Source organism: Paroedura picta, chromosome 1 (genome assembly GCF_049243985.1).
Source record: "Paroedura picta isolate Pp20150507F chromosome 1, Ppicta_v3.0, whole genome shotgun sequence".
Taxonomy (NCBI): domain Eukaryota; kingdom Metazoa; phylum Chordata; class Lepidosauria; order Squamata; family Gekkonidae; genus Paroedura; species Paroedura picta.
Genome location: NC_135369.1, coordinates 44777254 through 44788630, shown reverse-complemented (window position 1 = coordinate 44788630; position 11377 = coordinate 44777254). Strand labels below are relative to the sequence as shown.

General features: G+C 42.3%; 1 protein-coding gene across 11 annotated transcripts in view; it reads right to left on the bottom strand.

Annotated features, from left to right (window-relative positions):
• Positions 1 to 673: 673 nt before the first annotated feature.
• The window catches only part of KLHDC3 (kelch domain containing 3), a 56006-nt gene continuing 45302 nt past the window's right edge, over positions 674 to 11377 (bottom strand). For 10 of the 11 annotated variants that reach the window (XM_077336396.1, XM_077336464.1, XM_077336388.1 and 7 more), the window contains 3 exons: positions 6167 to 6261; positions 5497 to 5575; positions 674 to 2162 (listed from right to left, as the gene is read on the bottom strand). In XM_077336396.1, coding sequence (XP_077192511.1) covers positions 2096 to 2162; positions 5497 to 5575; positions 6167 to 6261 — 241 coding nt within the window. In that variant the 3' untranslated portion in view covers positions 674 to 2095. The remainder of the gene's footprint in view (positions 2163 to 5496; positions 5576 to 6166; positions 6262 to 11377) is intronic. The other variant, XM_077336472.1, reaches the window with a different exon arrangement.

The window sequence follows — 11377 nt, the reverse complement described above, 5'->3', positions numbered from 1 at the left end:
AGAATTGGCCACGCCAATTTTACATTTTTTGCTCTGTTTTGAAAACATGGTGCAGGCATTTTTAAAATATAAGCTTTTCAAAAGCAAAACAATGTAAAATTGGCATGGCCAATTCTGTGGGAGGGAAAAGTTTACACCCAAAGCTTGACACAGTTTAGGCCATGGTTCCTGTACTGCTTTTCATACTTTTGGATCACACCCTGGGGCAAAGATCCATTCTTCCTCCAAATAAAATGGTTCTTCTATTGAAGGAAAAGCCATTAAACTTGGGGAAAGGATTCAAAGTTTAGTCAGTGGAGTGATAGGAAAAGGGTAGGAGCCAGCCCACTTTCTTTTCCCTGCCTCCCTTTGCATACATAGAAACACACCCATCATTTTACTCTATTGCTAATTGCATTGGGTTTTCCTGAAAAGGCTCTGCGTACAGAACAATGTTTGAGTCCAGGGGCACCTTTAAGACCAACAAACTTTTATTCAAGGTATAAGAGCTGTTGTGTGCATACATATCTGATGAAGTGTGCATGCACAAGAAAGCTCATACCTTGAATAAAACTTTGGTCTTAAAGGTGCCGCTGGACTCAAACATTGTTCTGCCGCTTCAGCCCTCATGGCTGCATACTTGAATCTATCTGTATACAGAAAAAGCAAGCAGTACAATGATTTGTCTTCCCCACTTCTGATGGTTTTCACTAACCATGTTTTTTTTTACAAATCTCAGAGCACTAAGCTTTCAGTGTGTAAAAAGCAGATACCATGCTATCATGAATGCAGAAGGAAGCAAGAAAAAAGAGTGATAAAACAGAAGCAAAGTTATCAGCTTCTAATTTTTCTCCTCAAATCTGAGGGAGGTATATCTTAAGGCTCTTGGTTATCCTGGCTAGCAGAAAATCTTACCAAACAAGTTTAACCATAAAGCCTGATTTAGTAATCCTCAGCATTTACTCAATCATATATCCAGCAGTTTTGCAATCTTTACAACATCCTCCCTGTAAGCCAGGAAAATATTATCCTGATGTGACAGATGTGGTTAAAAATAGTAGCTTGCCAACCAAATCCAAGAACAAAGTAAGATTTTAACAAAGAACTACCTGGCTCACCTCATTATGACATACCAGTCTGTGTTGTGGATTCCTACTGGTGTGCCCACAGTTCCCACATAGGTCTCCCATGCACCCCTCCTCCAGCCATGGAAAGCACTGACACACACACACACAACCACCCGTCTGGCTTTTTCCTCCAGACCTGTTTATAAATCCAATTCTGCTGCTTTTACACGTCAAACTTGGCAACAGCGTTTCTGCTCCTGCAATGACCCCTCCTGCAACAGGCACAGATAAGTCTCCGTTCTACTCCATCTTATACAATGTTTGTTCTCCACTCGCTGTGTGGTCAGAGTCGTCGTCTCCTTTCTTCACCCAGCGAAGACTCCGAATGGGCAGAAATCCGTCCTATGTAGGAGTACTGAGTGCTTGAGTATCATGTGAAGTTCCTCTGAATACCCACTGGGAGGGGCAAACCCAGTCCAGCTTGAAATGTGTAAGACCAAGCGTGCTTCTCTGGGCCCACAGCTTAAGCAGGCAGAATGGCTCTGGGCACCTGGTTCATCCCTTGGTTTAATGGAGAACGGCCAGGCACTCAAAATGGCTGGGGATGTGGAGAAGCTGAGCCTTGAAGAGTTTTTGTTTTTAATCCTATAGCATATGAAGCATGCCCTGGTCTCATGCCAGTTAGTCCTGAGATATTTCCCCCTTTCCTATTGTTGCTATTCGCTCAAACTGTACTATGGCAGTAAATGGATGTTCAGCTGTAGCTTCCCACAGCAAAAGTAAAAACGCCCCCATCTTCCTTCTCCGGGGAGTGGGCCATCTGATTCTGTTCACACGCTGCCTTCAGGCCAAGGCCCCGGCAAAGGTGTAGGTTGGGCAGATGCAGCAACGGGCCAGGCCAGTGGAGCCTTCCTTGTGCTGGGCAGGACACAAATCCCTTAAGTTGAGTTTTCTGAAGAGGCTGGACATTCATGCACGGCAAGGGAGACAGAAGATGACATCTGCAAGGGAGGGCTGAGGGCAGCTGAGAGGGAGAGCAAAAGCCCAGATTATCCATGGGAGGAGAAGATAGGCCGGCTGATGTTGCTGTTGGTTGTCATTGCGGTGAGCTCCCATCTGCCAATGCAATAGACTGGGTTTAAATGCAGGTATGGACTCAAAGGACCCACTTCTTAAAGTAAAAAGGAGGGGGGAATAAACTGTTTTGTTTCAGTCAGTCAACCATTATTACATCACCCACAAGCCTTACGGAAGCAGAGTATTTGTTTCTGGATACAAATTAAATGTTAGAAAACCTGAATGGATGGGAAAGAATCTTCAGAAGGGTGAAGGGTGAACTGAGTCAGTTAATATTTAATGGTCATTTCTTGAAATGCTGACTGTTGAAAAGGATTGCCACAGTAAAAATGAGTATCTGTCAAAAGATTCTGTTCTTATACACAAATGGTCAGCTGTATGGCACACTAGCTATAATGAACTTGTGAAAGATCACTTTTGATTTTTTTTTGTATAACCTGCAACTATTATGGCTGAAGATTTGTATAACATAAAAGAAAAAGGGGGACTTGGGAAGGCCAATTCAAGTAAGTATTAATAAACTAGATTAGTTTCTTTAGAGGATATCGAATGGTACTTTTCGGTGTCAACAGACTAGAAGTATAGGTTTCATATATTATCTACAATACTCAGTAATATAACAGTGATGAATGATACAGTGCAAGTGAAAGCCTATGCTGAGTGCTTCTTTAACCCTTGAAATCTCATAACATCCTGTCACGCTGTGACCAACCAGAAAGGCATCTTGGTGTAGTGGTTAAGAGTGGCAGCTTCCTCTCTGGTGCGCTGGGTTCCATTCCCCACTCCTCCACATGCAGCCAGCTGGGTGACCTTGGGCTAGTCACAGTACTATTAGAGCTGTTCTCACAAAGCAATCCTGTCAGAGCTCGCTCAGTCCCAGCTACCTCACAGGGTGTCTACTGTGAGGAGAGGAAGGGAATGTAATTGTAAGCCGCTTTGAGATTCCTTTGGGTAGTAAAAAGCGGGACATAAAAAACAACTCTTCTTCTGGCGGCCAAGACTTTCCCTTGAGGTTGTTTCCTGGCATTCGTATTCATGGGTTTGCTGCTTCTGAATGTCGAGATCTTCTATAATAAACAGTTTAAGTTAGAAACAATTCCACTGACTGACGTTGAATATGGAAATATGGATTAAATATTTTTGGAAAATGAACAAAGGGTGGCAGCATTTTATCACATGAAGAGGCTATGGAAAATATGGAAAGTTTAAAACCTCCATTATCTCAATAATGTCAAATGTGATGCATTGTTACACTCTTTCAGAGGGAATGCGGTTCATTAAGAAAGGAATTTCTGTTTGAACCCTCACTAATACTAATCACTAAAAATTTAATAAACAGTATAAGTACACTGGCTTGGATCCAGACTAAATGATTCAATGGTCAAATGGAAACTCCCTTCTTCTATTTCAGCTCCCATGAAATGTTGTTTCTGGAGGATAAGGGATTCTGAAGGACATGGGGGAGGTTTGCAGTGAAAATTGCCAATTTACTCTGAATCCAACCCATTATTTGTAAATCTCTAAAGACATTCAATGTAGGTTTCAAAAAACAAACAAACAAGAACAATGGGGAGAAATATTTGGGATAGAAGATACCAGTAGATACAAATTTAGTTACACTGTCTAACTCAGGGTTTCTCAACCAGGGTTTTGTGGAACCCTGGAGTTTCTTGACAGCCCTGAATGGGTGGGAGTAAATTAATTAAAAATATGTTTTTAAATGTTTACCAGGTAATAGGACCTACCCACCCCTCATGTTGACCTACCCACCCCTCCCAAAATGGTTAAGAATGGGCCTGGAGGGGGTGGGAAGGGGAGCAGTCCTGCCTGGGCATGTGCACAGTTATGCTTCCCAACCATATTCCGCACGATCACACCTCTTCTGGGGTATCTCAAAGCCTGAAGAATGTTTCAGGGGCTTCAGGGGTTTCTCAACAGTAAAAAAGTTGAGATAGGCTGGTCTAAGTGAACCTCATGCAATCTGAAGGTAAAATTTTAAAGTTTCTGCTTTAGAGATAGTTGACTCCACACAAACTAAGCCATATTTATACATCAGTGCATGAGGTACTATATTCTGGTGCAGTCATAAAAGTTAAACAGACTTTATGTGCTATTTACACCTGTTCTGTAATAAAGCACTTTGGAAAGAAATATTGAAAATAATGAAGGAAATCACAGACTAACCCAAATTTGCCCTCTAACCCCAATATAATTTTGCAATAGGCTTTGACTGTGATATTAATTAAAGTATCATTAAGATTTGGAACAATGAATTTATTAGCAGTTGCTTCTTACTAGAAAAAGAAGGTGCCTTCCATTTCAGCTTGGGGGAAAAGAATTTGAACCACTGGCACAATATCAAAGCTGCCTTACGGAACTGTACCACAGACATAGAAATCTGTTGAAAAATTAATTGTCTTTCCCCCCCCTACATCTTTTTGGGAGCAAGAAATTCCAAGATAATGTCTGTCCTCCTCAATGCTGTAAATTTTGCCATGTATAAAGTTTGTACTTTAGATCACTGCTCATTAATGAGTTTTTATTTTTACATTTTTCTTAAACTGACAGATGATGAAAACGTTGGGATAAACAGGATTAGCAATGATCCTTAGTGAATAATGGTTGCATTTACATTATCTTCTTTGGCCCAGTAAGCTGTAGTGTTAGTATTTTAATATAGCTTATTTTTTATTTTCCAATTCTTTAATGTATATTCGTTTTATATCTTTCATCGTAACTACAGATAGGACAAGGAGACTAAGCTTAGACTGGGAGCTCTGGGGAAAAGGATCCCCAATGCTCTTCTTCTCTGGAGATGGCCGTGCTTGGTGGATATTACTGATTGCCTCCCTTTAGGGCACCATGAAAGTCACATAAAGGGAGAAATCAGCCTTTCATTGCAACAGAGTCATGCTTGCCACTCTGTCTCCCTCCTGCTCAGAAGAGTAACAACCCAAACTCAGCAGGTAAAGAGGCCAAAAGAGAGACTTGGATGGCATAATAACTGGTCTTGTTAGGAAATTTATTGTTGCTATATGGATTCATGAATTTAGATAAAGCAAGTCGCCAACAGTTGTAAAGCTTGAGCAAAGATGGGGCTGGGATGCAAAGAGAACTTCGTAGTCGTGACAGTCATTCTCTCTCCTGTTCAAGCTTTCTCAATTTCTATTGCGGAGACAGGCCTCAAAGGCAGGATCTCCAAAAATCAATCTTTCCTTTTTGGAATGGACAGGGTCCATGGTTGGCTTTCCAATCAGATCCAAAAGAGTAAACATAATTAGGTGCAACAACAAGGTTTCTTGGAATACCTTCTCTAGTCTGGGGTTCAGTGGCCAGAGACAACAAATGCATGGCATACAAACGTGTAGCTTACCTGATATCGTGAGGGAGGCAAGACTGGTCCAGATTGTACTGGATCACTGCCAGTTTACACAGTGTCTTTAAATTGGGACCTGAACAAAGAGAAGCATACTATAAGATACTATCAGTTCCCCATAAATAACTGAAGATAAGATGAATGAAATGCTGTATAACGGTGGTTCCCAACCACCAGGCTGCGGCCTGGTGCCGGGCCGCGAAGGCCCTGGCACCAGGCCGCAGCTCCCTCTCCCTGCCCCCCCCCCCCCGGTAAGAAACTTGCCAGGCCGCAAGCTTGCGGCCCGGCAAGCTTACTGTGGGAGGGGGGGAGAGGGAAGCAGGGCCACGCACGCACAATGAGCCATGTGTGGCTGGGCCGCCCATGCGCCATGCGCGGCCGAAAACATGCATGCGCAAAAGTGCCGCGCATGCATGAAAGTGCCACACATACGCGTTTTTGGCCGCGCATGCCCGGCATGCGCAGCCGGGCAATCGCCCTCCCTGCTGCCGCCGGTTCCCAGCTTGAAAAAGGTTGGGGACCACTGCTGTAGAAAACTTACACAGTCTCACAAATGGATCAAAAGGCTGTGGCTACTTCAACCAACTTAAAACAAAACAAAAACAGGAGACCAAGCCTAGATAAGACAGCTACTGAAAGAAGACATGAGAAGGAAATGCTCACGTACTGAAGTCCAAGATGTACAAGTCTGAGTGATCCATCAGGTCAAATTCATCTCCCATGCCTTCCTCTGGGGATGGACTGTGGGAAACAATGAGAATTCTGCGGTCGATCACTATAATCCACTTCAAATGAAGCTTGAATTTCAAATTACTAGTAAGTTTTGGCCTGTTATATGGAACTTTCTTTGGATAGGAAAAAAAAATCTGAACAATGTTTCTCTACAAGTAGCAATGGGCTCCCTCTCCTCTCTACTACTGCTAGCAGCCATTCCAAAGGTTCTTAGTTCTTATTGTTATATATTGAAGAAGCCCTGCTTGGTTTGGCCTGCATTCAGTGCTATGACTCCTCTGTCTTACTGGATAAATTGCTTTACATTTCCATTTTTTCTGCAGGATTCATTCTATCAACCCTGGTATTCTTGAAAGCCTTACAGTGGTACCTGAAACTAGAAGGCCCAGGTTTTGAGCTGCAGACTTCTTTATAAATGTTAATGTGTAACGAGATAACAAAACTCTGGACTACTTTTCCTGAAAGGGTTGCCAGACTAAAGCAAAGAAAAACAACATTTATTAGATTTAGATAACTTATGAAAGATAACACACAATATCCCCTGCCCCCAAATATCCCAGTTGTGTCTTCCAAGGCCAATCCCCCATTACTAAATTATAAGCCTAAATTCTGTTTGTCTCCATTCCCTCTGGGTAGAAGAAGCTGCCACCGTCAGGGATGGGACACTGGAGAGAGGAGGAGAAATTTAAATGTGGTTTTCCTTTGTGAATTGGTTTTATTCTTATTTAAGATTGGACTGATTACAATATTTGGAGGTCGAAGAGACCTCTTCCTGCCCCTGTTAAACTAATCAGATTGACAATAACTACAGAGGATTTCTCGTTATCCCACTACTGAGAAAGGAAAACGCAATTATGTCAAATGCTTCCAAACAATGTTCCAGGTAGCTCTGCTGTTCCTTGGACATTTATTGGGGTTCCTCAGTAATGGTATCTTGCCGACCACCGCGTATCTTGCATTTCGACATGCAGCTCCAAGTGCTGATTGTCTACTAAGTTATGCTTTCAGTTCATACAAGGGGTGATGGCAAAGCCTCCAAGGTGATACAACATGATTACATCCCAGGATCCCCTGCCACACATAAAGATTCCATTGCAGATGTGACAAATGTGGAAAGGGTTTTCTGTAGGCCAAGAACCAATGGAATAACAGGTTCACTCTTGGTTTTTCAGTGCTTTCATCCTGTTACCATGCATTTTCATATTCAGCTTTTGATTCTGAACTCTATCCATACATGACCTGCCATTTCTGCTCCTGTCCATGGTAGAGAAGCCCCTGAGAAATCCTATTTTTTGTGAACCTTTCTACTCTCTCCTACTTCACATGCTCTCCATCCAAAGACATCCAATGTGTGCTACCCAGAATTTTACCAAGTAATTTGTGAAGCATCTCACATAATTAAGAAACAAAGTAATCTCTTCATGTTCCACTCTGGATTTTTAAGTGGAAACAAAGCAGTGCTCATAAACTACAAGGGCAAGGAGATCTCATGGTTTATGAAAGGAGACACCTAAGCATGCAGGAAAGAATATACTTTGGTGTTGGCCAAGATCTGTTTGCACAACCATCTGCTTGGTTTTCTCCAGCCTCTCTTCTTCCCTAGCAAATAAACAAGGCTTCTTGTGCTGCCCCCACAATACTCAGGGCCGGATGTTCTGGCACCATCTGGAGATTTCATTATCACAGAAGGTCACAGAGTCCCCTAACAGGCAGCCAACTCGAGAGCAAGGGAGGGGAGGAAAATCACATTTAGGTTTGGTATCAGATCACTTCGTATCACCAATGAGGTCCGCTTTTCTCTGAAGTTGGAAGGATTCTTGGTTAGAGAAAATTTAAAAACAAAAAACATCTAAATCATCTCAAAAACACCAAAATCTTCTAAAAACAGACACAGCAGCTGCAAAAGAAAGACTTTAAAAAATGTCTTTAAACCTGTTAAAAGTGGGAGACTTGATTTAGTAAAATAAATCAGCCTCCTTCTGCTGCTGCCTTAATCCCAGGCCAGGACACAACAACAAACAGGCTGTGTAGGTTTGGTTCATCAGGGGTCTTGACTTCAGAAAGTACACTGCTGACATAATCTAGCTGCATGAATGCCTGCCCTGTAAAAACCTAACTGTAAATTGTAGTGTTTGGAGACAACACAAAAAATGACACTAAGAAGCTATTTTCTGCCCTTATTTCATTACGGCTATGAATGCTCCTGCCACCCGCTCCTTTTTCCCCCCCTCCAAAGTCTCAGCCTGTCAAGTCGCAGATGTTGGAGGCTTTGGTGAGCTCTACTCCTCCTTGCTCATTTTCATTTACACTCTGCCTTTCTCTCAGAGATTCAGTTATACATTCTGCAAAGCAGCACTCACATTCTGAATATGTCACTTCTGTGTGGAGGAGACAGAAGAAACCATTTCCAATCTGCTGGATGGCATTTTATAGCTTATCTTACACTTATAATTCTGCATCCTAGTCTAAAAAAACTCAACAATCTATTCAGAATGAGTTTAGAAGGATTTGTACATATCCTCGCTTGGTACAATTGTTTCCCTTTCCAACTTAATCAATTTACAAAACTTTATATGGACATAATCTAAACAAAAAACCATTGTATACAATCAGAATATCTGACCTTACATTATGATTTTTTTTCTTACCACTTGGGCATAATGGTTTCGATTTTAGCATAACATACTGAACAGTGACATTAGCTGAAGTGTTCTCAGTAACATCTTCTCAAGTTATTACTAGATGAGAGTGCTGCAAGGGACAGCTCAATGTAATTTCTCCAATACTACACAACTGCAATACATTTAATCTACTTTCAGATTTCCCGCTTGCCATGTTAACTCTGAAGTGTATTTCACTGTTGCTGGCAGCAGAATACTCTGATGTTTTACCCTCTATTGCAGGAAAGGTCAACTGAAAGAATGCAGACTGGATCTAGATCCTGAAATATTTTATTTGGCACCTGATGCTTTTACTAAACTTTAATCAAGCTGTGATCTAAAAACAATAGCAAGGTATGTGTTAAGTGAAAAGATCCCATCATACATTGAGAGTCAGAGTGCTGTAGTGGCTAGAGCGCTAGAATGGGATTCTGGAGAGTATTATATTATTTTCACAACCAGGTGTTGTTCTCTCTTACGCTCTGTGGCTAGGAAAATATTTTTTAAATACATAACAAGCCATGAGTTCCTTCTCATGATGCCTGTACTGACACAAACATCTTCAGTCTGGTATGGAATTTCCAAGAGCTCTGGATTTCTATCAACTGGCTGATGTCACACACATCCTGTCGGGTCTACTGGAGGTGGGGGCAGCTTCGGTGTTGCAGTAACTAAGGATCCTCATCCTGAGGGACTTCAATGTCCATGCAGACGAGGCTGCCTCCAGAACCCAGACCTGGGGGTTGTCCATGGTGACACTAGGGTTCATGCAATTTGTTGCTGGCCCCACCCATCAAGCAGGCCACATCCCGGATCTGATCTTTGGTGCATGGCTAAAGGTTGATCTGATAGCAATGAGTCCTGTTCCATGATCAAATCACTTTGCTCCAGCTGTATAGGTGGAGGGCATATTTACGCCTGCCCATGGAGACTTATGGATCCTGTTGGATTCCTGAATGCTCTATGGGACCCAATGCCCCCCTCCCCCAGCAACTCGTTAAATGATCTAGTTGATGACTGGCAATCCTGGCTGATGTCAGATATTGACAAGACCATGCCCTGATGCCCTTTCTGCCCTCTCCACCCTCGTCCCAAGTCAGCCCCCTGGTACATTGAGGAACTGCAAAGTAAGAAATGGCAGCTGAGAGCAAGTTTGGAGGAAAAACTTTGATGAAGCAGCAAGAACATCTTATAGGATGCTTATGAGAGCCTATGAGACGGAGGTGAAAACTGAGAAGAGGGAATTCTATGCAGCTTCCATTGTGTCCACAAACTCTTGCCCAGCACAACTGTTTAGGGCAATTTTGTCTCTCACCACCCTTGAGGATGGGCATTCAAATACAAGTCAATTGGCCATAAGCTGAGAGGCTTTTGTAAATTATTTTGCAGATAAAATCTTTGCTGTGACCTTCCACCAACCTTTAATACAGAACGGTTGTCTTCAGGAGAGAGATTTGATAACCTCAGGGAACTTTCACAAGGTTGCTAGGTTCAATGAGGTTGATCACCGGCCCCCTAGATCCTGTCCCTATTAGCTTTTAAAAACAGGTGATGAGAAGATTGAGAAGCCCCTGCAGGACATAATAAATTTGTTTCCATCTTTAAGGACATTCTCAGGGCCTCTATCGAAGAAACCATCATTGGATCCGTAGGACCCTGCCAATTACCACATTTCTGGGGAAGCAGGTGGTGGCAGACCAATTAAAAGCATACCTAGATGAAACTTCGGTTCTGGATCTCTTCCAGTCTGTTTTTATTGATGTTAGCTGCCTGAGCCTATGTCAGGGAGGGGTGGCCAGTAAATATAATTATTAATAAAATACTAATTTGTGTACCAAAATATGCTTCTGGCCCTCAGATCACTGCATAGAGGACAAAGTGGTCCCTGAAAATGCAGCAGCCGGTCATCCCTGGTTTGTTGTTCCTAAGGGGAGCCGGTTCATTCTCCACGGAGTCTAATACCAAGCCTTAAGTGTATGTCACGAGTGGCCTTTAAGAAGACAAATGGTGCGCTCTTCATTTTTACTCTTCTGCTCCTGTCTTTCTGACAATTTTAAAATATAAAACAGCACTCTGGTGTCTAATCCATTACTACCTGGGCACCTGCTGTAGTCAGCTCTGTTCACACTCCCATTTATGTGCTGATTCACTGATGTATTTAGTAAATTCAATACAGCAAGGAACGAGGATCCACATTTGGTATTCTTCATGACCCTCATGAATCAGTCTCAGAATAATCAGCATTCCATTCAACCAACATCTATTAACAAAATCCAAGTAAGGTAAAAACAAATGAGGGAGAAGGGTTAAAAGATGTAAGACAGACTAAGGCCGTGAAGTGAATACAAAGGAAAGAAATGAAAATGAACCCCAGCACTGATTTAAATAATTAGCACACTGGTAATGGATGAAAAAAGGGAAGATACAAGAAAAACCTCCCAACATCACTGAACAAATTATAGAGAGTGGTTAAGCAGCAAGAGAGG